Genomic DNA, 26,226 nt, shown 5'->3' with positions numbered 1-26,226 from the left:
TGTAAAAATTTTGAAAGCGTCACCTTTTAAGTATTTTTAAGTATTGTGCTTTTTGTTGCCATTCCGCAAGCGTGTGCAAATTTAAATTGTGACATGTTAGGTATCTATTTACTCAGCGTAGCCTCATCTTTTATATTTTGCCAAAAAGATTGGGTTTTACATAGTGTTTTTTGCATTAAAATTCATTAAAGTGTATTTTTTCCCAAAGGAATTGTGTTTACAAAACCATTGTGCAAACACCGTGTTACATAAAAAATTGCAACGACCATTTTATTCTCTAGGGCCACTGCTTAAAAGTTATATAATGTTTGGGGGGTTCTAAGTAATTTTCTACCAAGAAAATACTAATTTTTATGTAGGAGAGAAGGGTCCGTATCATTCAAGTGGTTATTGTCCTCTCATATCAAAGGTATGCAAGCCATGAGCATATTAGAGTAAATACATCTGTTACATCATGATCTTTGAAATATGTTAAGACCTGCAATGCAATTCTATGTATTAGGAGTGTCCACACCCTTAAAATTTACATTTCTGGACAGGGCATTTAAAGCTAAAAGAGAATCATAAAAAGTACTTTTTCCCATGGGAGAGATCTGTAGGTTTCTAACTTTAAAAAATATCATATTTCTTCTGTTAGTCTTTGCAAAACTGTAGGTTATGTTTCCCTTTCAACCACTTTGACCATTTAACAAAATTCCTTCTGTATTATTTAGTATAGATCATATATCAAACAGTGTTTATAATACTGGTACAATCTTTGGAGGCTGTTCTTTCAGTTTGTCCTCAACTATTTTTTCTTCGGTGTTATCTTTCCAAGCTTGGAGGAATTTAGCTTTCGTGGATCTTTGAAAAGGTGAAAAACACCTCTATTGTTCAACTTGCTCCTGACATTTTTGTAGTCATTAGAGTCCGTAAGAACTTCTATTTGTTTATTCAGATGGCCTCCTAAAGGGAAGACGAGATATTATTAGTGCAAAGTGCAAACTTGCACCTACTTTTACTACCTGCACTCTACTATACATAAAAGTTTACAGACCTGTACTGAAGGGAATATCTTCTTCATTCTTATTAGTTTCTCCAATAGTCTCCAGATCCTACAAGGCAAAATGAAACTAGCATAAACATTCAGTGCATTTATATTACCCATTCTTAGCAAATTGAATATCAGAATATATGGTTGGCCCATTTTTTTTCCTACTGTGCAGGGACATTGCTAGTGTCCTAAAAGACTAAAGGCACCTTTGTCTTGATTGTTGTGGCACTTTAAGCATACAATGATGAAAAGTAGTGGAGACAGTAATTTTGTTCCCCATCCCTTCTCTTCCTTTCTCATTTCTTTTGCTATCTTCCTTGTCTTACCCCTGGTTCACATATATGCGGCCATGTGGGCACGAGAGCCCATTCATTTGAATGGACTCCCATGCCCCATGACACGCAGGGAAGAAGTCCCTGCACTTCTTCTAAAAACGCAGCCCGCACGGCAACCTCGGTTCCCAGTATGGTTGCGTTTTCCAGTGTGGGCAGTGTGCCATTAGAAGTAATGGCACCCGCCCACTGGTCCGCATTCCTTTGTGCAGGTTGTGTAGCTGCACGGATTTTCATGCGGATTTGCAGCCGCACCACCCACACGTATGTGAACCTAGTCTTAAGCTTTATTCCCCTTTCCTACTGCACTCCCTTATAATTGAGCAATTAGTACTATGGCTTTTTTTTTTAACAAGGCTCCCAAGCCCGAGGCAAAAAAGAAAACTGAGACCTTAGAATGGCATGTAATCTGATGTTTTGGAATGCTTGTCATTGGTCCTTGGGTCAGATCTACGTTTATATAATCATTTTTTCTGAAAAAGTTCTTTGATCTTAACATGATCATAAGTGGGATTTTATTACATATGATAATGTGGCTGAAAATAAAAACCAAAGTTCCCATATGCTCAGTCCGCCCCTGCTTAGAACCAAAGTTAAGGGATCGAAGTTTCGTTGTCAACAGAATACCACCTGGCTTGATTGGCAAAGAAGACCCAGGGCACTAAGTAGAAGACCATGTGTTCTGCTCTGGGTGACAAGAGTCCAGCAACAGTCCTGCAATTCTGTTAACATAATACATTACTGTATATGAGCATGTTTGCAAGTCATGTTTGCAAAAAAGGAGCCCCCGAAAAGTGAAGGTTGCCATTACTACTAGAAAATTGTCAAAGTGGTTTCCGACTTAAAATGACACTTCATATTTCTTTTGCGATCCAATCTAACACTACCTGTACATAGAGGGCATTGTAAGTTCTTTCTTGTACCCTCTCATGCCAAAGCTCTCTAGCAATCCTTAGAAGCTGTGAAACTCAATGTGAATGTCAACCTTTGGAAGTCTGATTCCAGAGGTGTAAACTGGGCCCTAACAGCTTTCCTACTATATTCTCAAAAAAAAGACTAAGTGCCTGGAAGAATCCTCAGTGTGTTTCTTCTTACCATCGAAGGCTTTCGATCCTCTCCAGCTGCTTTTAGGTCTAACTGTTGGAAATCTGGACTCATTCTTCCATTTTCTAGGGCTAAAATATGAAAGTAAATATACATTGATGTGCTGAATTGTGCAATCTGTTTCCAGGAAGATAAGTAAACATAGTTCTGAAAATATTAACTTTTGAAACTGACAGCAACTTTTTTTTGGTTTGGGATAGTGTTAGACCCTCTACTAAGTTTTTATTCCGACTTACTTGTACCCTTCTATTTGTCCTGGTGACCACTGTCACTGAGGGGAAATCAAAATTTTATTTATTACAAATACTTATATAGTGCCGTCACTTTACACAGCAGTTAACACATATATTATATATTCACATCAGTCCCTAACCCTCAAGGAGCGTGCTAGGTCCCTAACTCACATTCATACGTACACATACTAGGGCTGATTTAGACCGGAGCCAATTAACCAGCATGTCTTTAAAGTGTGGGAGGAAACCGGAATACCCGGAGGAAGCCCACACAGGCACAGGGAGAAGATGCAAACTCCAGGTAGTGCCATGGTGAGGATTTGAACAAACAACCCTACTGCTGCTATAAGTACTAACCACTTGGCCTCTGTGCTGCTATATACTATGCTAGCATTTTCACCACAGAAAGAGGTGAGGTTAAATCTTCCAATGGACATTTCAGTTCTGGTGACAAATGTCTAAGAGCGTAATTTCTCTAATGTATTAGCTATTTTCTTTAACTTCCTGTTTCACCTCCAGTGCAAGCATTTAAGGGAAATCTCCCGTATGGGACACAGACAGCAAAAACAACCAGACATGGGCATTTAACCCTTTCGTATTGTAAGCAAAATTAAAAAGAAAGTTTGGGCTGAAAATATCCTTAAGCCAAGGGGGAGATTTACTAAAACTGGAGCACTCAGAATCTGGTACACTTGTGCATGGTAGCCAATTAGCTTCTAACTTCAGTTTGTTCAATTAAGCTTTGGCAATAAAATATGAAAGCTGAAGGTTTCTATGCAGAGCTGCACCAGATTTTGCACTTTCCAGTTTTAGTAAATATCCCCCATATATTAGTCATGTCTGAATGTCAAAAGTTTTCATGAAAATCCTGTCTTTATAAAAAGTTAGAATTTGCATTGGTTTGAGTACACCCCAATTCTCCCTGCAGAGACATATGTTATGATTGTGTAGCACCCTCCTAGGTGGCTAGGGGGAACTCTAGCTTCAATTGTTAGAGTCTAAGTAGAAGCCTGAGTGTGATAGCCAGGTGGGTCAAATTTAAGGTCAAATTTGAAGTCTGGGACTTCCCCCCTGCTCTACAACTTTGGAGAAAGATCTAGAAGCAGTGGGCAGAGGTGAAGAGTGACTGGTCTGTATTCTTAGAGCATCTTGGCCAATCCCCAACATGAGGCTTGGCAAGGGGCTAGGACAGCCTTTAACTGTATCTAAGCCTGCTCAGCAGGGAGAGAGTTTGGGGATAGAGGTCAGGTGGAAGATGAGGATGTGTAGCTGGAGAACAGGAGTCTGGGAGGCAGCGCAGATGGAGAGGGGCTCACCTTCAGGCAAGAGGACCTTGGAAGGAGAAAAGCTTGGGACTTCGCCAGCCCCCTGAGAGAAGACCACCTGTGAGGCAGGCAGGAAAGGAGCGGCCCATTTACAAGGCCTGGTAGCAGCCACCAACCCACCAGCAACACAGAAGGACTGAGTGAGTAGACCTGCCCCCCCCCCCCGGGCCAGATGGAGAAAAGGGCAGCCTGGTGAGAAACCAGATTTACCCAGGACTGTCCTACTTTAACGTGGCAGGCACTGAATTTTCTGCTTAGGGATTTCCCTGAGCTTAATGAGAAGAGGATTCATCTGGGGTGGTACAACTAGAGACACTGGTTAGCTCTACAACAGAGATTGTTTGCTGTAAAAACTTGTATATAGTTCCAGGAATTTTGTCCACGGTTTCACAGGTCCATTGGGCATCTCATACACCCTTTTTACTTTATCCTAGTTCAATTCCCCTAATAAAACTTCAAAGAACAAGCAAGAGGACTGGGTACTGTCTCCTGCATGCAAGTTATTGTGAAATGCGTGTTGCCTGTCTGAGCAGGACTATAGGGGGACCAAACTTCAGTGACTCCTAAGGGGGTAGTGCTACAGTTGCTCAGGCCCTATGTGCTGTAGGAGACCAGAAGAGGAAGTAACGGTATTTTAGGGGTCTCCAGCAATGCTGTCAAATGAATAAAATCTATGTATTCTGATAACTTGCAGTCTAGATCTGTTCTTACTGTGGCCCTTTCCTTAAAGCGGAGCTCCTCCCAAAAGAGGAAGTTCTGCTTTAGACCTTTGTCCCCCGCTCCCCATTAAGGATTGGCACCTTTGGGGAGTGGGGGGGGAGCAGGTACCCAAATTTGGCAGGTACCCGCTCCCACCTTTGCTGCGATCGGAAGTGGACGTTGTCCTCCCCCCTCTCTCCCAGAGGACGACGGGGCAATTCACAAAGCGGAGCGCTTCTCCAGCATGCACAATGGGCACCCGGCTGTGAAAGCGCGAGCCGGGTGCCCACACTGAAGATGCCGGTGTCAGGGAGAGAGGACGGCCTTTGAAACCAGCCGTGGTGAGGACACCGCTGAACCGAGGGACAGGTAAGTGGCTGTATTTTAAAAGTAAACCGCTACAGTTTTTGTAGCTGCTGACTTTTATTTATTTTTCAGCTGGAACTCTGCTTTAAACCTGCAGGAGCATAAACCCACCTTTCATCCAGACTGACTCATCAGACCTTAAACAAGGCTATGGACCCCTTCCCCGCTCTCAGGTGACGTCAATAGGCCAATCATGGGGGACAAGTGCTGTCAAATGTGAGAAAGGGCAAGGGTTGGTATTTCACGCCTATTAGTGAAACCGGAATGTGGGAGTCATGAGCAGCATATCGCAATAAGGACAGGGTAAGTTAAGTGATCCTTTTAGTTTGCCTTCCATGGGCAAAAAATGGGTGATCTTAATTAAAATAGTTTTAAATTTTGAGTAAAGAATTACAGATTCACAAATGGTAATTTGCACATGTGCATAATGGTGTTTATGTGTGTTAATCATTTTACTTACCTTTCAGAAATTCCTCTGTACCTCCACTAATATATTCACATGATTCAGCTTGCTGTAAAAAAAAAAAGAAAAGTTTATTACGAAAAAGAGTAACATTAAATGATTCCATCTTTGTTGTTAATAATGACATATTTAGCCCTGGTTCACACTAGGGTGACTTGAAAGTTGTGCGACTTCCACTCCTATACTATGACTTACACACCACATGGTGTGACTTCAAAGCGATTTTAAAGTGACTTTACTGATAAGCATTCCTATAGACCAGGCATCATTAAATGGCGGACCATGGTCCGGATGCGGGCCAAATAAGGGTACAGTTTGGACCACTTTGGCCACGCCACTTAAAGAGTAGCTTTTCCCTCTCAGCCTCAGCAGCTGTCATTCTCATAGAATGGAGAGCAGGAGACAGCAAAGCACTGAACAAGGGGGTAGGGGTCTGGAGCTTCTGGAGTTACATTTTCTATTAACACCTGAGAGGCAGTGGCTTCACCTTGGTCTACTCATTAGCACTTCTATAGGAAACGTGCACATGCGATGAATTCCAGTCTATCCTACTGATTGATATTACTCTTATTAAAAGGTTAGGAGTGGATTTCAGTGTACTGATTCTGTCACGTGTTCCTGAAGAAGGATTCCCTAAACACATAGGGGTTTATTTACTAAAGCTGGAGAGTCCAAAATCAGACTCCCTTCTGCATAGAAACCAATCAGCTTCCAGGTTTCATTGCCAAAGCTTCATTGAACAAGCTGAGGTTAGAAGCTGATTGGTTTCTATGCAGAAGGGAGTCTGATTTTGGACTCTCCAGCTTTAGTAAATAAACCCCATAGAGTCCACATGAACTGCAATCAGAATCTTTGCATGTTGTGAACGCATATGCGGAGAGTAATTTTTAATGTTGTGTCAGATTTTTAATGGTACATAATAAAATTGTTTTTACAGTACTCAGTTTCTCTTCTATACGTCCACACAAAATCCACGACTACATATTTTGTCAACGCAGGGCAAAAAGGGCACTCATTGTTGTGGGGCCCAAAGCAGCTTTCCTTTAAAGCCTGTGCTTCCCACAAATAATTTTCCTGTGCAGCTGATCACCAGCTTGCTCTTCCAGCCAGGTTACATACAGTGGGGAAAATAATTATTTGATTCCTTGCAGATTTGTAAGTTTGCCCACTTACAAAGAAATGGTTCATTATTTTTATCATAGGTATATTTTAAATGATAGAGACAGAATATCAACAAAAAAATCCAGAAAAACACAATTCAAATGTTATAAATTGAGGTGCAGTTCAGTGAGTAAAATAAGTATTTCCCCCACAGACCAACAATAATTGTGGCTCCCAGAGACTGGCTATGTGTTGATGTGGTACACAGATTAGTCCTGTCAATTTCAGATTTTGCTCTTAACGGTCAACTCGTTATGTGTATAAGACTCCTGTCCACAGAATCTCTTTCTTGGGCACCATCATGGGCAAGACCAAAGAGTTGTCAAAGGACATCAGGAAAAAGCTTGTAGGCCTGCACAAGGCTGGACTGGGCTACAAGACCATCAGCAAGAAGCTTGGAGAGAAGGAGACAACTGTTGCTGTGATTATTTGCAAATGGAAGAAATACAAAATAACCATCAACATCCCTTGGTCTGGAGTTTCATGCAGGATTTCCCCTCATGGGGTAAGGATGATCATGAGAAAAGTGAGGGATCAGCCCAGAACTACACAGGACGAGGTTGTGAATGATCTCAAGGCAGTTAGTAACACAATACGCCGCTATGGATTAAAATCCTGCAAAGCCCACAAGGTCCCCCTCCTCAAGAAGGCACATGTACAGGCCTGTCTGAAGTTTGCCAATGAACATTCATTTAGAGAAGGACTGGGAGAAAGTGCTGTGGTCAGATGAGACCAAAACTGAGCTCTTTGGCATTAACCCTACTCGCCGTGTTTGAGGGAAAAATGCTGACTATGACCCTAAGAACACCATCCCTACAGTCAAGCACAGAGGTGGAAACATTATACTTTGGGGCTGTTTCTCTGCAAAAAGGTACAGGCCGACTTTGCTGCATTGAGGGGCCAATGGATGGGGCCATATAATGTAAAATCTTGGATGAGAACCTTCTTTCCTCAGCCAGAACACTGAAGATGGGTCATGGATGGGTCCTTCAGCATGACAATGATCCAAAACACACCACCAAGGCAAAAAGGAGTGGCTCAAGAAGAAGCATATTAAGGTCATGGAGTTGCCTAGCCAGTCTTCAGACCTTAATCCTATAAAAATTTATGGGGGGAGCTGAAACTTCTTCAAGTTACCAAGCGACAGCCAAGAAACTTTAAGGATTTAGAGAAGATCTGTAAAGAGGAGTGGACCAAAATCCCTCCTGCGATGTGTGAAAAACCTCGTAACCAACTACAAGAAACATCTTACCTCTTTTGTGATAGTTTTGGACAGAGTGGCAGTGGATTAAAACCACTGTCAAGCTTTTATTGCTTTCTGGGGAGATAATCCTCACTATTTGTCATGTTTTACCTTTGTCATCGAAAGAATCCAAAAATTTGGTTTGTCCTTATAACAATATTGTTAGTGAAATCTCCCAGTGGGGACACTAGTTATGGTGACAACCAGGGATTTCCTCACTTTGGAAGGATTTTCTCTCACTTCATGCTTAGACTATGGGACAGGGAGTGGAGGTAAATCTCCATAACAAAAAAAACACCCATCAGGGGTTATAACCCTTTCTTACTCCAAAATTAAAAAGTGTTGCCTTTAGTTGTACTTTAACATGTAAAAACACAGCCATTGTGACAATATGGAGTACCTGATCTGGAGAACCCATATTTATGAGACGATCTTCAACACTTCGAACTGCACTGACAGCCTCCTTCTGATAAGCTTCATACATCACTGATGTACATTCACTGCAATCTTAAAAAAAAAAAGACATAAATCAATCTCCATGGCACTGTACAGTACATGGTAGAGGCCTTATAAAAATAAATTAATTTAATCATTAAAGACCAACTCTAGCAAAACTCTTTTTAGTTTTTCTAAGCAAAGGTTATTGCTGTCCATGTTTTTGAAGATATTTCTCCTCAGTTTCTATCCTGTATGACTCTTATCAGGTCAGGAAGTGCTGGAAAGCTCCTCAACAGAACACAGACAGTAATAAAAGCCTTTTACAAACAAATCTGCATGCATATATACCTTTTAGCCAAACCATTTAGGTGTACAGCCCATGGTGCTACCTTACAACTCTGTAAAAAAAAAAAATCCCCTGAAGCTGGTTTTACTAGTAGTTGCATGTGTAGGAAGGTGCAGTCTATTTTTTCCACTGTGGGTGGCGCTCGTCCAGAGTGGCAATGCAGCTGGAAGGGGATTCAAGGAAAGCTAGGTTTCTCTGATTCCTTTGGTTCCCTGGAGTGGAGTCAATGTTGGCTACGCTGCATCTAGGTGATCCTGGTGGCCTTCTTGGGTCATGCAGAGTCTTTTTAAGTTCCTGCCCCCATGTTCTGGTGCACATTTCTGAAGTGGCTAGTGTAGGGAGGGCATACCTGTTTGTCAGGGACAATGCTAATGGCAGGAAGAGGTTCCGTAGGAGAAGGGGAAAGCTCAGGGCCTACATCTGCAACTTCAGCAAGCTCCCCTCTGGGTCTGGATCAGACTAGGGTTGCCACCTCCAACCCTTTTAAAACCAAACACACATTAATTCCACAGGTTCTGTGGCTGAGTAGGGTGATTAAATAAAATCACTTAGTGCCTTATCAGCATTAAATTAGTCTCAGAACCTGTGTAATTAATGTGTTTGGTTTTAGAGGGATGTGGTGGCAACCCTAGACAGGACAGGTCACATTCCACCCTCCTTGGCAGGAGCTGTCTTCAGTTCAGCGCTACTCGCCGTTGACTCTCTGGCTATATTGACTGTGGGTGGTAAGGGTGAGCTCCCCACCTGGCTGTTGTACTGTTTGCAAGTTCTTCAATACATTGGTTACAGCATTCCGGGCCTCTGTGTGTTTACTGCCGCTGCACTACGCTGTGCCTAAACAACATATTTCCAACATAGAAACTGACTAAATTTGAGGATAGGTGCCAGAGATGATCAATGAACCTGCTGGGCCTTGTTTTGTAAATGGTTTCTTTTGGTATAAAATGCCAACATAAACCCATGTGTCCTTGAAATTTTAGTGGGCATGTAACTTAGTAAAACTCCCTTTATGGGATTGCTGGTATGCTGACCATTTGTGCCAAAGCCCCAGCAAAAAGATGGGCAGAGGCAGAAAGATTCAGTACATGGGGGATCAGGAGGGCACAATACTGGGATCCAAAGGTACAGTACAGTTTCCTGGACACTGGCTGGGCCAGCTTAGTAAAAGGTGTGACTGTCCCAACAAATCCGGGACAGTATGCAAATAAGATGTAATGCAATTTTATCATGGGGGCCCCTGGGCAGTGCCCAGGGGTGCCCATGTATTAAGATAGCACTGGGAATGGAAGTCAGGCTAGAAAGTCTTATCTGATAGCTATTGATGTGCATCTTTCTCGTCTTATTCTGATTTTCAAAGCTGGGACAAGGGATGGACAGGAGGGGCAGCTGCCCTGGGCACAGAGGAGCAAGGGGACAGAGAATAGACACAGGGCAGTAAACCCATTCTATGGCATGCATTTACAGTGGAGGAGGGGGTGCAGTTCCATATCTTTGCCCTGGGTGCTAGATGAACTTGCCCCGGTACTGCTCATATGATCATTTATGTGTAAAGATGAACTTACCAGCACAGACAAATGCAGCGGTCAAATTTTGTCCACATTTCTAGCCACTTTCTAATGTTTTTACTCTTATGTTGTTGGTATTTCTACCTCTGCCAGTGCTACTGTGTACACTCCCAACATTACATTCAGGGCTGGTTCACACTAGGAATTGTACAGGAAAGCAGTGCAGGTTCCTGTGTGATTAACATGCAATTCTGTGCAATGCGAGTTCAGCTCATTGCATTTGTGACGGTGTTTGGGGTGTCGATAAAATTGCACTGACACCCACTGCAGATCACAAGGGCAGTGCACTTTGAATGAGGTGCTGGAAAAAAAACAGAACATGGGTTTCCCACAATGTGTTCTTTTTTTCTTCTATTTTTTTTTATTATATTTATATCTTTTTATTAAATTTTTTTCCAATACAAAACTAAGCATTATTTTAAACTTTTCAAACATACACACATTTCCACATATATTGCCTATTTCCCTCTCCTCCCACCATCTTTCCACACCCTCCCCCCATTGAATTTTTCCTGTCCATATTTCTTCAATAGCTTCTTGTCTATATGTATATCCCTTGTCCTCCTCCTTCCTCTCTCTTAACACCATGCAAGACCCTCCAACTATTCAGTTGAACACTCCCTACTCTGACCACCTTATACTCCAACAGCTTCCAAGTATCTTTTAGGTGTTTTAAAGTCATACCATCTACTCCACTTTTTTCTAAATGTTTCCATTTTATCTTCCTCCATGTGATATACTGTAGCTCGTCCAACTTTTTTATATACGCAACCCTATTTATCCAATCCTTCATTGTAGGGGGCTCCTGGACCTGCCAGAATTTGGGAATAAGTCCTTTGGCCGCACTAATTAAATGGTATAATATACGATTTGTATATTGTTTCACTGAAGTCTCAGATTTATGAAATACACACACCCACGGATCTTTCTGTATGACAATCCCCGATATCCCCTTTATATACTGTTTTGGATTATTTCTTGCCAGAACTCCTGTATTTTAGGACAATCCCACCATATATGTTCCCTCACCGTGTTCTAGTGTGAACCGGCCCTCATTGTCAGATAAAATAACAAGATACAATAAAATTGCACGATAAGTCTCTTATAACCCTTTAGAAATATGGCTGACATTAATTACATGCACTTCTAGACATGAGGTTGTCATCACACTTACTATGGAAGCTGGGTCTGTTATCTGCATTGTGATCCCAGCATCTGACCATTAACCCTTTGGCTTCTGGCACCATTCTAACATCACTGTACTTGTCTAGGACACTCACTGCGGGCCTCTGGCCATCAGTTACACAGCGCAGGACTACTGCTGGAAGAATACCTAAGAAACAGAAGAAGAGATATAAAATATTGACAACACTCTTGCATTTCTATTTGGGCACCAAACTTTTCAGATAAGTAAAATTCATAATAGAAGATGTAGCACTCCCATATGAATGCAACACTTGTAACATGTATGTGACTGCATGACAGGTTTGATAGGTTCTACTGAGCAACAAATCTGGTATGCCATCATATACGGGGGTTCTTCAAGAGGTTTCCGCATTTTTATTTATATATATATATATATATATATATATATATATATATATATATATATATTTAGAGTTTAAAAAGTATGGAATATTTTTGAAGACCCCTTTCATATATAATACATGGCTACATTCTCTGATCATGGCTTTGTGTTATGCAAGTTAAACCTTGCATGCAACCCTGAGACTGTGCTAGCCATGTAAATACACTATTTCTCTCAACAATTCCCCCACCTAGGGAGCATTGCAAACAGAAGTAGAAATAACCTTAGATTGCATGCTTCTTGAGGGCAGGGACTGATGTGAATGTACAATATATATGTAACGCACTGCATAAGTTGACGGCGCTATATAAGTACCTGAAAAAAATAAAAAAAATATAAATAACACAGAAGCTAATTATACACTATATTGTCATAAGTATTGGGACACCCCTTCAATTCTTTGGGTTCAGGTGTTCCAATCACCTCTATGGCCACAGGTGTATAAAATCAAGCACCTAGGCATGCAGACTGCTTCCACAACCATTTGTGAAAGAATGGGTCGCTCTCAGGAGCTCAGTGAACTCAAGCATAGTACCGTGATAGGTTACCACCTGTGCAATAAGTCCATATGTGACATTTCCTTGTAACTAAAGTTAGTGGGATTATAACAAAGTGGAAGCACCACGAAGTGGTAGACCACGTAAAATGACAGAACAGGGTCAACACATGCTGATGCACAGAAGTCGCCAACTGTCTGCAGAGTCAATAGCTAAAGACTTCCAAACTTCATGTGGCCTTCAGATTAGCACAACAACAGTATGTAGAGAGCTTCATGGAATGGGTTTCCATGGCCGAGCAGCTGCATCCAAGCCTTACATCACCAAGTGCAATGCAAAGCGTTAGATGCAGTGGTGTAAAGCACGCCGCCACTGGACTCTAGAGCAGTGGAGATGTGTTCTCTGGAGTAATGAATCACGCTTCTCTGTCTAGCAATCCAATGGACGTGTCTGGGTTTGGCAGTTGCCAGGAGAATGGTACTTATCTGACTGCATTGTGTAAAGTTTGGTGGAGGGGGGATTATGGTGTGGGGTTGTTTTTCAGGAGTTGGGCTTGGCCTCACAAATGCGCTTCTAGAAGATTGATCAGACATTCCCATAGACACACTCCTATAGCTTGTGGACAACCTTCCCAGAAAAGTTGAAGCTGTTATAGCTGCAAAGGGCGGGGCCAACTCAATCTTGAACCCTACGGACTAAGACTGGGATGCCATAAAGTTCATGTGTGTGTAAAGGCAGGCCGACCAATACTTTTGGCAATATAATGTATTTCAACAGCTGGAACACGGTTATGCAAGACACATGTTTAAAGATTAACTCCACTTTTGTTGAGAAAAAAACCTTCCCCTCTGGGTGACCTGTGTAAATTACAGGGATTTTAACATTTGTTGCAGATTCTTACCTTTTGCTATTCTCAAGAAATAGCTGTTTTTGTTTTCTCTGCATGCTTTTTTATGTGCTCAATGAATCTGTATGAAAGTGATTAAATAATTATTCAGCTGCTGCACCTGCAGAGCTCTAATGAGGAAAAGGGGCAGGGTCTGCATCCCTTTAGTCATGATTTTCCTTTGGGGGTATATCACAAAAAAGAGCTTTTTGTTGCAGGGGATGCTGAAAAGCTGATTGTATCTTAGTTCAGACTTCTGGGAAAAACAGTAAGCCAATCACACAAGCAGGTAATGACATTTCCTGAGGGTGTTCTGTACACCATCTGTGTACAGGACACCTCCAGGCTGCCAAAAGTTTTAAAAAATGACAGTGCTGCAGATTGAAAAGGGAAGGTAATTTTTAATAACATTCAATTACAATATGGCTTGTGTAGTAACTGTATACTATATATATATATATATATATATATTTTTTTTTTTTTTTTTGCTATTTTTTTCCACAAAGGTGGAGATACCCTTTAATATATGTAGTGCTACCCTCGTGAGGGCTGCTGTGTGTGTCCCTAAGCTCTACACAGCCAGGCAACATGCATTTTCCACACTTGCATCCACAGTCAGTGGACAGTGTGTGAGCTTGGTTTTGCTATTTTATTAGGAGAAATAAATTGGATAAGGAAATGAGGATTATGGGATGCCCAGTTGGCTTGAATCAATGAAGGGTAGACAACATCTTTCCAATGTACAGAAACACATCCTAGACTGTTCTTTTCCTAGAAAGCTGTCAGTCTTTGTGGATCAGTAGCAACATCCATTTATGGGGGAAGAACTCACAGCCCCTCAAAAATCAGCTTAGCCTCTTGTATCTACATGCAGAGATGTCTCCTTTCCCCTGTAGAACTGCTCCCAGCTCCACATGCTGCAGACACTACCATCCCTCCTGGCTGCTCTGAAGATCTCCCAGGACAAGGATAAAGGATCGAGCCCAGAGCTGTCCTTTGAGAGCTTGTTACATGTGGTAGACTTTCCCCTTGAGAATCCTACGGTGTGCTGATGTACTGCTGAGCCAGCCCAAGCCCAGCCTGGAGGCCAGCCCCCCTAGATCTAGGGGTCCCCTCCCAGGCACCAACAGTCTCCCCAGCACTCCATATTCCACCTAACTCCCCTGTCATCCTGACTCTCCCATTTTTATGGGCCAGTCCACCACTCTACCAGGGCCTCCAAACCTGGGATTGGCCAGACTCCCATAAACATGCAGATTAGGTCTCCACCCCTTCCTGCTCACCGACTTCTGGAAGGTTTTTTGGCCCTCCAGAGTCAGGAGGAGGGGACAGAGCCACAACCTATTAAGTCATCCAGCTGACCTAAAAAAACCCAACCTCAATCACAGACTCACACAGTTACCATGTGTCATACACAATAATTTTACCTGCAATACACTGCACTATTCTAGTAGCACACTAGTGGGTACTACATATAAATCAAAGAACAGAAATGTCATATACTACAGCTTGCCAGACCTTAGATGGTGTGACTGCATTCCTGTTTAAGCAGAAGAATGCCACCAGCACATCGTGGATGTCCAATGCTTTATCGAAAACATTGTTACAGGCAAAAGCAACATTTCAGAGCCTCGCAGGACCCTTCCATAAGCCATGCAATCATTGACACATGCCTGAGGAAGGGGTTCTTTGAGGCTCCGAAATGTTGCTTTTGCCTGAAACAATGTGTTCGGTTAATAAAGCTTTGGACCCGCATTGGAGATCTACGGTGTGCTGGTGACGTTCCTCTGCTTTGACTGTCTTTGTTTCCAGCTGATGGTCGCTACAGCACCGATTTACCTCTACAGTCATCTTTAACCAGGAACATGTGCATTGGGATAGTGCATTGCATTCGTGTTTATTCATTATGGCATGTTGAAGTGTGATGTACTGCATCACAATATGCTGCAGTGAAAAATATGTGGTTCACATCCTACTTTTTTTCCAGCTCACACCACTACAGTGCAGCGGTGTGAACTGAACAAATAGGACATAAGGAAATTTGCCTTGTCCATGTGTCAGGACTGTACCGCATGGGTATTGCTGCGCAGCACAAGCCATGGTGCCTGCTGTGAATGAGCCCTAAGGCCTTGTTTACACCTATGTGGTTTTTTTTGTACTTTATGCGTTATGCAAAAATTCATTACAGTCCATTTAACATGGTTTCCTATGGGACACATTCACATTTTCAGTTGCTGTGTTTTTGGATAGGGTCAGAGACTTTTTTTCCCATAACAGATTGCAACACACATAGGCGTGAACCAGGCTTTAATCTGACCGAGGAGTGAAAACTAGCATGCTAGGATTGCAGCTGAAGTTTCTGTGGCGGGATTATTACTCAAACTTTCAAATTAGAGATCAGAGTTAGTTGGCTGTAAATAGTTTAGGAGCCAGAATTGCATATTTACAAACCTTTTAAACCAAATAAGTCCACTATGCCATTCCGGTCAGCCTGGAACCCTGATAAAGGGGGTATCATAAGCCCTCAACATTTATGCTGTTACACAGTTAATATTTATGTTAATGTACATGAGAATTCATATAGTTTATTTTTTGTACCATTTCCTATGGACATTTCTATAGTTAGTTATGATGCCATCCAGTGGCCTTATTTGGTAATGCATTTGTTTTATATTACCTCCCTGAGATCTATGACACAATTCCTTTGTATATGAAGCTCCTCCCTTCTTCTTGAGTTCAGCACTTCCTGTGTCATGGATGCAGCTAACAGTCCACATGTAACAGGGACACATGTATTCTGCATAGTATGCTACAGAAAGTATCATCTTTTGACCACATAATACTGGAAACCATTAATTCTCCTGTATCCTGTTGTCACATATACAGAATAAAGTAACTTCTGGATGAACACAGTATTGGTGAGTTCAAGCTATCTGATAAGGATTGTCCACAGTGATTATATCTGCTTATACAGGCTAGGCAGAGAGGTCTCACAAGGGATAAATCGCTATCACAACAATCTGAGTCAGAATAACATTCATTAGATTAGCTGAGAAAACAAAAAAACCTGTACTCGCAATCATGGTGTTGCACTCTTTCTACTTACTTTTTGTTACTGTCTTTGAATATGTAGCACCCTATGGTTTGGTTGCTAGTAGGATTAAGGTAAATTTAGTTTTTGGCTCCTCTGTAGCCAGCAGAATTTTGATTACTTTTGGCTGTTCTGGGTCCTGCTGGTTGCAGGCTCAACTGCTCCCTCCTGCCTTCTAGTGAGTTCTAGAAAGTAATAGGTTGGAAGGGGCAGACCCTGGACTTGAATAGTCATACAACCTAAGCCAATCCCCGGGGGAGAGAGAATGGCCAGGGCGAGGGGTGTATAAATAGTCTGGGGCCTGGAACAGCAGGGTCCTTGTCCTTGTGGAGAAGACCCAGACTAAAGGGCTGCTCCCCTACTGGGCAGGTTAGCTGAAGTCTACAGGGAGTTCATCGAGGTCCTAGCTCAGGGAGAGCGGGGGGTGGGGCTGCTTTCTCAAGGGAGTTCATCAAGGTCTCAGGTCAGGGAGAGCTGGGGGCCTATGTCTAAAGTTGCAGAAGTCAAGTTGGAGGGAGTCCACTAGGGATATGGCTTGGATGCTCATGGTACAGGATCTGGCTGGGATTGGAAGGTGGCACCCAAGTACACAGGGACACATTGGGGATATTTACTAAAGTTGTAGAGTGCAAAAATCTGGAGCAACTCTGCATAGAAACCAATCAGCTTCCAGGTTTAATTGCCAAAGCTTAAACAAACAAGCTGAATTTAGGAGCTGATTGGCCAGCATGCACAGCTGCACCAGATTCGGAGTGCCCCAGTTTAGTAAATCTTCCCCAGTAAGATATGCCCCGTACACACGATAAGAAAATTGTACGGAAAATTTCGCGGAACCACTGATCGAACAATTTTCTCTAAGTTGATGAGCGGGATGTTTTAACCAATAACGATATTGTGAACGAAAAAAATCCGGTTGAACGGTGAAAAATGTTGTCGTTTTACATATGAACGACCAATTTTCTATGCGATGGTATGACGGTCGTACGAAAAAAATCCTATCAAGCGCTATCATGCATGAGTGGAAACAGAAGATGACCCAGATGTTTATGTCCAAGGAATCTTCGTAAACACAAACCAAAAAATCCAAATGTTAAATGTAGATTGTCCTAATGAGATAATGAAAACCGAATTCTGCATATTATATTTTTATGTATCACTATTTATGTATATAGATAATGTAATAAACTATGTTATACTCATTGCTGTTAATTGTTGTGTATATCGCTCGTTCTGGATGGAAGGGCGTGGCTACAAGGTCACACGCACACTGCATCACTTCCACTTGTATGAAAGACGTCAACACTACGTATTACCCAACGAACAATCCTTTTAGATTGGTTAATGTGGGCCACGAATTCGACCAACGAACGAACTCCTCTCGGTCGTTGGTTGGTCGAATGACCAATAGGTCGATTTTCTAATCGTGTATTCCTACCTTAAAGGCCTGAAAGAGCGAGATCCTAGAGACTGCAATTACCTCCTTGAGTGACCATTCCAGAGTTGCTGCCTTAGGACTGCTCCTGCAATTTGGAGTACCCTGAGCTGTATGTCCCCTTACTGCTAGGCCAAAAAAGGGGCCTACACGTCTAGTTATTCCCATTGTATTCTTTCATGCTTGTTAACACGTGGGCATTGTGTTGCTTTATGCTTATCACACAAAGATAAAAAAGCACGAGCTTGTTTGGGGCAGATTTGCGCATTTTTGGTTCTATAGACTTCAATGGGAGCACCTAAACAATGCCGGGAAAAGCATATAATTTTTTTTCCTCCTCTTTTCTTAGAAACCAGTTTTCCATTGGCTAAAACAGAAATGCTTTAAGGATAAGAACATCTGCCTTGACACATTCCGGGGTGACTGGATTAAGGCAGGGGTACTCAACTTTTCGAGGAGCGAGAGCCACTTAAGTGATTTGGTAACCAGTTTCGGGCCACAATGAAATGAAATGGTTTGGAATTTCCAATTTTTTATTTTGAATAGCATAATGAACATTTTCCTCCTGCAGCCTATGAATGCCGATGGGAGGGGTGGAGGGGAGGAGAAGCCAGCTTTCAGCTGTTGTAGGAAGATCAATTCCTGTATATGCTGCCCCTCCTGCCCAAGTGTAAAACAGAATGTGACAGGGAGGTTGCACGGGCCCTCTGGAAGTTGGGGTGGGGTCACCATTGCAACCTCTGACTCTACAACAGTGGTTGGGGGTGTGTGTTAACACATCTCAACTATGGGGTTTTAGCACCCCCCCAAATCACAAATGTAAATAACCCCTTACTTTCCTGAGCCCCCTATAAGGCTGCTTTCACACTGATGTGTTGTGGTTTACCCGCACGGCAGGTGCAGTGCACCTGCGGCTGTCCTGCTGGTTAGCTGCACTTTGCCATAGACTTTTTATTATATCTTGCAGGTGTGGTACACTTTCTGAAAACGCACCAAAACTCCTGCATTCGGGAGTTTTGGTGTGCTTTCGGAAAGTGCACCAAACCTGTAGGGTATGTTAGAAGTATGGCTCAGTGCAGCTAGCCTGCAGGTAAGCCACATATGCACTGCGCTGCATCCGTAGATCTTTGTGAAAGTAGCCTAATAGTTGTTAACCCTTTTTATAGGCACTAATATGCCCGTTGTAAAAGCACAATGTATGTGTTGTTTAATACACTGACCTTCTTTTCCTCATCCAGCTTCTGCTGGCATTGCTCCCCGGGCTACTAGAAAGGTCCCAGGTAAAGTGCACTTGGAATCACTCCTCCTTGGACAGGATCCAGCTCTACAGAGGAAGCATCAGCTTTATATGGCTCCTGTTCCCTCCACGGCCACCTGCTTCCTCTACTGCTGACGCCAGCTCGATGCATTCTGATGCTCTGGGATGGTGGGTCACCAAGCCCCGATCACGATCATTGGGTCACTGGCCCCGGGAATGCACTTCCCTGGTTTGAGGTCACTGGCCACATCAGAGGGCTCTGGGTTAAGCACCTCTGGATTAAGGTGACCGAGTTACCTGTCTGGCTATAATTGTTGGGCAATGTTTTTGACACTCCAAAAAAAGAACCAAAAAAACCCAGATCTGATGAATATAAATTGAAATATTCTATTTCACCGAAAAAGTCCAGATGAATGTGACTAATTAGTACTAGCTATATGGGAAATCTTACAAAACAACAAGGTCTACAAAAAGTTACCTGGGTAAGGCTCTTCTCCTGAAAACACTGTCCACGCTAAGATTCCGAAACTACAACACAACAAAACATAGCAAAGAGTCCGTATCTAAAATATGGTAAACAATATAAAACAGCATGGATCTCATTGATATGTCAAAATAATACATGCATTTCCAGTTACGGCTATTATTCCTAATTATTCTTGGAACCCTACGTTCATAGCAAATTCCTTTTTCTTCAAACAAGTACTGAATTATGAGGAAGAGGAAATGCATTGCAATGTGGAAGGGTCAATTCAGTTTTAGTCAATTAAAGAGGAACTTCACTCGTGTTCCTCCTGTTAATTTAAGCTTCCTCTTATCCTGAATTCACATACACATCAGCCCAACTAATACAGCACTGTTCTGCTGTGACCTGTGTGGCTGCCAACACAGCTCCATCATCTGTCATCAGGAGCTCATAGTGCCTTTTCAGGTTTAGGCAGCTGGCCATCTGCATCCTCTGTAATCCTTCAGTGTGTTTTGGTAAAACACTCAAAATAAAGAAGGATATATAGTGCTCTCCATATAAAACACAATATTTTTATTCTTAACTTTTTATGTGCACATTACATATATCAATGTAACAATCCAACAAAATGTCTGACTGCACATTTCCAGTTTAGCAGGATGACGTCACCTGTTTCTCTTAACGCATTGTGCCATAGATCACGTGATTTCATCGGGTGATCTTTCTTTATTTTGAGTGTCTTACCAGCATACACTGAAGAATTACAAAGGATGGAGATGGATTAAGAAGCATCAGTGAGCTGGAGAAAAGCATTACAACTGGGGTACAGGAGACCCCACTTAAAGGGGCAAGCGCATGAGATCTACTTGTGAGGTCAAAACCTAAGGTGAGAACATGTGAACATTGATGAAGGGATATACAGTATGTACATGGTGAAATTGGAGGATTAAAAATGCAGTGGAAGGAAAATAGTTGACACGGTTGAAAGACTTACAGCATCATGAATATATACGCTTGCAAGAACACATGGACATTTGGGACTTTTTTGTTAAAATACCCAAAACATAACTATAGGTTATTACATGGCACTGTATATTATCTTTTGATGAGTTTAATTATGGTTTAAGGTATGATTTATAATATTTGTATTGTGTGGTACTGATTATACATATTTTTGTGGAGCTATACATTTGTGGGAACACAAGAAGCTGTGGGAAGCAGTACTGACACTAGTCTAAGTCTTGAAGGATACTGACACTAAGGCTTTTTTTGATAATTGACACTAAGAAAAAATATTTATAACTGCAAAAAATAAAACTTCTATTTTTGTCTCACTTTTAGATACATTATATGTGTGTTGTATATTTTTGGTGGCAGTTATCCAGGGTCTCTCACCCATAGTGATTGCACTGAGGTTTTTCTCACTTTCAATAGTATATTTACCAGACCAAATGGAAACAAATATAAGAAGTCCATAGCTGAGGCTTACGTGCACTTTTAAGTGGAATTAGACACTACAATGTGTAAAGTATACCACTCAGGGGCGGACTGACCATTTGGATATTCGGGCACTGCCCGAGGGCCCGGGGTCAGTAGGGGGCCCCATGAGTTGCCCCTGGTACCTTTTTTCATAGGCTTTTTTGAGTTTGGGGAAAGGACACAGGGGCCCCATGATCCCCTATTGCCCAGGGGCCCCATAAGTTGTCAGTCCGCCCCTGATACCACTCAATATAAAATCTAGGTATAGGAACCTGCAGTCTAATCCTTGGGTGTCTTTTGTTAAGTACCTTAGCAGCCCTAGATCACAGGGTGCTTTAATATGAACAATTCAAACACTTCCTTGCAATATAGGGAGCTAGCCCACCATCTACTACTTTTTTTGCACATTTCAATTTCCTCATCACTGCAATGGGTGGCCTTGCTAACCAATAGAAAGGTAGGTATCAGCACAGTTATCCTTAGTCAGTTTAGTGATAATTTGCACAAGTGTTTTAAGAAATCTTTTCTTATATAGAGTTTGTAACTATACTGTACATGGAGTAGTCAATATTTCATTATGTATACAAATTCAAAATACAATAATATGATTCGTAAATCCATGGCCATCTTATTATTACCTGTAAACATCATGTGACTTTGCAGGCTGATAGTTAATGTTATTTAAAGCTTCAGGTGGCATGTAGGACAACGTCCCTGCAAATGATGGCATTGCAGAAGTAGTAGCCCCAACAATCTTGGACAATCCAAAATCTGTGATCTGTTAAAGAAGAATTATATTTCATTTTATTTGAGTTGTCAAGTACTGGCATCAGAGAGAGTCTCCAGATGGTTTCATATTCAAAGGTGGTGGTGGGGGGGGATACATTTTCCTTACATTTTAAAATCACAATAAAAAAAGCTTTCCTGATACACCTTGTAATTTGGTGTTTCTTTTTAAGTGTGTACCTCATTGTAAAAGTTTTTTGGTTTAGAGTACCCTCTCCATCACCAACTTTCTGCTTACTTCATATAGGCTGTTGACTTCTACCGCCTGCTATGGCCCCACTTACTATATTGTGAATGTGCAGCATATTTTCCATAAAATGTACACTGTGGTCCACCAGTTTGGTAAAGAGGACTAGAGTAGCTGGAGCTGGGGTAAGTCACAGCAGATAGAGAAGGTTATGGGCTAATTTAAAGTGAATGAAAGGGGTATGTAAGGTCTAAGGAGGGCATTTGGGAAAGATAAGTGTAAAGGCATACATCCTTGAATACAGAGGACAAAAATGCATAATATTCGATTTATAGTCATGTAGTCACCAACAACAAATATTGGTAGTAGAATTGCTGACACCTCAGTGGCTTATTGGAAAGGTTCCATCTGATGTGCCAATCATTTGAACAAATTTCTGCCCTGCAAGAGGTACCCTGGGAGTTTACTGGGAGTAAAAGAACCTGATTGCTCTTCACAAACCCTACACATCAACCTAACTGATGATCTATAGAACTGCAAGCCAGAATTGATGACTCTACATTGGCCTCAACCTAACTGATGCTCTGTAGATCTATAGAACTGCAAGCCAGAATTGATGACTCTACATTGGCCTCAACCTAACTGATGCTCTGTAGAACAACTTCAAGCCAGATTTGATGACTATACATTGGCCTCAACCTAACTGATGATCTATAGAACTGCAAGCCAGAATTGATGACTCTACATTGGCCTCAACCTAACTGATGATTAGTAGAACAACTGCAAGCCAGATTTGATGACTCCACATTGACATCAACCTAACTGATGCTTTTGTGGCTGAATAGAAGCAAATCCTACTGGCTATTCTCCAGTAAGAAAACCTTCCAGAAAGAGAAGAGTCTGCCATATCAGCAAATGGAGAATTAACTTCATATTAATATCCTTTTTTCTGAATGAGATGCTTGAGAGGCAGGTGTTTATTAATGCTTATGACTATATAGTGTAATATGTTTAGTGCAGAATGTGGACCCATGCCTACAATTTAGAACAGCATTGAAGCAAACCTATATTTTCCCATTTAGGGCCTAGTAATAGATCTATTGGATAGCCTGCCCCTCTGCTGCTAATATACACATTTTCTTTGCTCAAGCACTGTCGCTGTGTGAATTAAGTATTGATGGCTGTGGGGTCGAGTGCCACTCACTCCTCTTCTTTCCACAAATCAGCATTGAAACTTTCAGTGAGGGCACCTCCATATTACACATACTGTATTATTCATCTGGCATTGGTAACTTACCTGAACATCTAAATGCTTATTTACAAGGACATTGCAGGGTTTTAGATCCCGGTGGATTATTGGAGGATCCAGACTGTGAAGGTAGTTCATTCCAAGGACCACTTGATGAAGAATCTGGAACCTCAAAGCCCATGGGACATCTGGGATATTGTCAAAGAGAGTGCGTAGAGAACCATAGGGCATATACTCCATGACCAGTCCATGCTCTACAAGACTGCCTTCCACTTTCTGATATACCCCAAGGAGACGGAGAACATGGGGGTTGCTCGCTTTCTGCATCACATCTTGTTCCTTCTTTAGATTGTTCATCATCTTTTGCAGGTTGGAACTAAAACAAACAATCCAGAAGCAATTGTGGGCCTGTTACTAGTGCAGTATTACTCTCTAAATAAAATAAGGAAGTCTGCCTGGATAGGTGGAAGCCAAGACTTCTACCTAGCACTGGAGGCAAAAGAAACAGTGCTAGGCTCAAAGCCAAGCCCACCACTGCAACCTTTCTAATATGAACTTGTCCTCCAAAGAACCATTGTAGCTTCTGGACATTAGGCAGTGTCAGTTTCTGACACAGGATAGATGCCTTAGCAGTGCCATGTGAGACACAAGTTCTCAAAGTTTATTATTTGCAGAATGTTTATCATTTGCAGAATGAGAAGGAATAAGGAGGAGAGGAGAAAGGTAGTTTTGAAGGTTTTGGTATAAACAAATATAGTATAACAATGTTAGTATAGTATCATACTAACAGGGGACAAAAACCGGCACATCACTGCTGCCAGGACAGAGCTCTGAGTTGTTTGCCAACACAGAGCTCCCTCCCATCCTCTCCTGTCACTCGCTCCACCGATTGGTGGGTCCCAGCTGTCATTGGCCAGGACCCAATGGTCTGCATGTGCTGAACCCAGTGACAGTACAGCTGGGTCAGCACATGCGCCGCCTACCCGGAAATGCAAAATCACGTATATATACACGTGATTCTGCGCAGCTAGCCCACACTGTAGTAGTAAAACTGCAGTGCACAGTCGGGAACTGGTTATTTAAAACAGTTTCTTGGCATAAATAAAAAAAGCATTGCTTCCAAGATCACTCACATAGATAAAGGTCATATGGTCTCTGGCCACTAGATGTCTTGTGGATGTTTCATTTGACTACAGACTGCAGAAAATCAAGTGTTTTTGCATCTGGCAATTTCTCTGGTGAATATGCATTGTCAAAAGGGGAAGAGCAAGGCACAACCATTAGTGTTCTTTCACACAGGCAAAGGGGGGGAGGGGTAGTAAAAATAGGTGGCTGAGCTGTGGTTTTACTAAACCCCCAGCCACCCCCATTATAACATTACAGCCTGTTTTGACTTAACATATTCCACACCCGTGTTTCTTTGCTTCCTGGCTGTGTCATTTATAACTGAGGCTGCTGAGTTTGATAGGCGGCACCAACTGTCAAACTTGTCCATTGAGTCCAACTGGGTTGGTTCAAATCCTTCCCAGCTCTATCCAAAACTAACTAAAAAGAAAAGTTTTGGTTAGACAACCTGGACTGGAGTTGGCCTTTAGGGGTTGTTCATACCAGCGAGCTGTGCTGAACACGGTGCTGTTGGTTTGCGCTGTGCAACACAGTGCCAGTGCACCAATCTTGGCGTATTGCACTGTTTACTTTTTATTTTCACAGAACTTTATTAAACATCACGACTGACAATTTTAATACAGTTCTATACACTGCAGCAGTGGTGAGGTGGTCTGTATCTCAGCCCACTGCGCTTGCATTGGAAATAAGGCATTTTGCCTTGTCCATGTAATGGGGCTGTGCTGGTCATTTAATAATAATAAATACTACCATTATTATTAGCTTTTATTAATAATAATAAATTGTTATTTTATACTTAAATACTACTCTTAGTATTAACATTTAATAATAATAAAAATATGTATATAATAACAATAATAATAATAAAAAAAAATTACAATTATTATTTTCAATAAATGTTAACAGTCGTATATATTAATAATGAATTATTATTATTGATTATTATTGGTATTATTGTTAATGTTAATAATAGTAGTATTTAAGTATATAATAATACATTATTATTTTTATGATCATTATTTTTATTTTATAGGATTTATATAGGGCCAACAGGTTGTGCAGTGATTTGCAAAATAAAGGAAGACAATACAGTTAGGAGAATTAGGAGGACCCTGCTTATGAGAGAATTAGGAGGACCCTGCTCATGAGAGCTTACAATCTAAAAAGGATGGGCAACGGATACAAAAGGTAAAAAATGTGGAGATGAGTTAAAGTATAACTAAAGACATAACTTTTTTTTTTTTTTTTTTAGGCTATGATAGAGTAGAGAGGGATTAGAGCCCCCGTCAGGTTTTTATCTTCGTCTGGCTTCCATTGCAGAGATTCACCCTCTCTGTTTGTCTTGTTTACTGTTATTATTGAATGTGAATGCAAGATATCCTTATTTTGGGTTGTTATCAGAACAGGGAAAATCTTTCAATGGGACACTATTCTGGTGACAGCCAGGGATTTCTTCACTTTGGAGGGATTTCTACTCAATTCCTGTTTTGGCTATGGGACAGGAAGTGATGGGGAATCTCCTCAATGGGACATGGATGTCGTAGATGGTTATAACCAGCCCTCGCTCTATCCAAAATGAAAAAAAAAAGTTTTCCCTTTAGTTCTACTTCAATGGAGAAAGTAGAAGTTCAGTTTTTAGGTGGAGGAGGGAAAGGCTTCCCTGACAAGAGTAGGTTTTAGGGATCCCCTATAAAAAACAGTGTTCCAGAATTATCTCAGATTAGTACATACCTACGGGCTCCTTGCACCACTTTGAGCGCGATCTCCATTTTCAGCTTCTTGCTCCATCCTCTATAGACGTTCCCAAACCCACCATGTCCCACCAGCTCCAGCTCCTCCAGATCTCCGGGTGGGAGACGCTGCATGTTGGAGCT

General features: G+C 41.7%; 1 protein-coding gene across 1 annotated transcript; it reads right to left on the bottom strand.

Moving 5' to 3' along the window:
- Window positions 1–253: 253 nt before the first annotated feature.
- LOC149452251 (receptor-interacting serine/threonine-protein kinase 3-like) lies at window positions 254–26,226 on the bottom strand. Its single transcript, XM_089689561.1, has 10 exons — window positions 26,084–26,226; window positions 23,276–23,603; window positions 21,644–21,783; window positions 19,539–19,588; window positions 11,483–11,641; window positions 8,360–8,466; window positions 5,553–5,604; window positions 2,461–2,540; window positions 1,037–1,094; window positions 254–945 (listed from the first exon to the last, which is right to left on the bottom strand). Exons 1-10 carry the CDS (start codon window positions 26,215–26,217, stop codon window positions 788–790), a joined length of 1,266 nt encoding a protein of 421 aa, XP_089545687.1. The 5' UTR covers window positions 26,218–26,226; the 3' UTR covers window positions 254–787.

The sequence above is a fragment of the Staurois parvus genome, unplaced genomic scaffold, assembly GCF_062004578.1.
Source record: "Staurois parvus isolate SC_StPar_1 unplaced genomic scaffold, SC_StPar_1.0 ptg000486l, whole genome shotgun sequence".
Classification (NCBI taxonomy): domain Eukaryota; kingdom Metazoa; phylum Chordata; class Amphibia; order Anura; family Ranidae; genus Staurois; species Staurois parvus.
The sequence above is the reverse complement of the archived record's forward strand: the minus strand, read 5'-3'. Positions and strand labels throughout refer to the sequence as shown.

Coding starts and splice junctions, on each gene's coding strand:
- LOC149452251 (XM_089689561.1), bottom strand. CDS start 26,217: ATGCAGCGTCTCCCACCCGGAGATCTGGAGGAGCTGGAGCTGGTGGGA. Junction 11,642..19,538: donor AGGAGAAGAGCCTTACCCAG/GTAACTTTTTGT, acceptor TCTGTTTCTTAG/GTATTCTTCCAGCAGTAGTC. Junction 8,467..11,482: donor TAACAGACCCAGCTTCCATA/GTAAGTGTGATG, acceptor TTTTTTTTTAAG/ATTGCAGTGAATGTACATCA.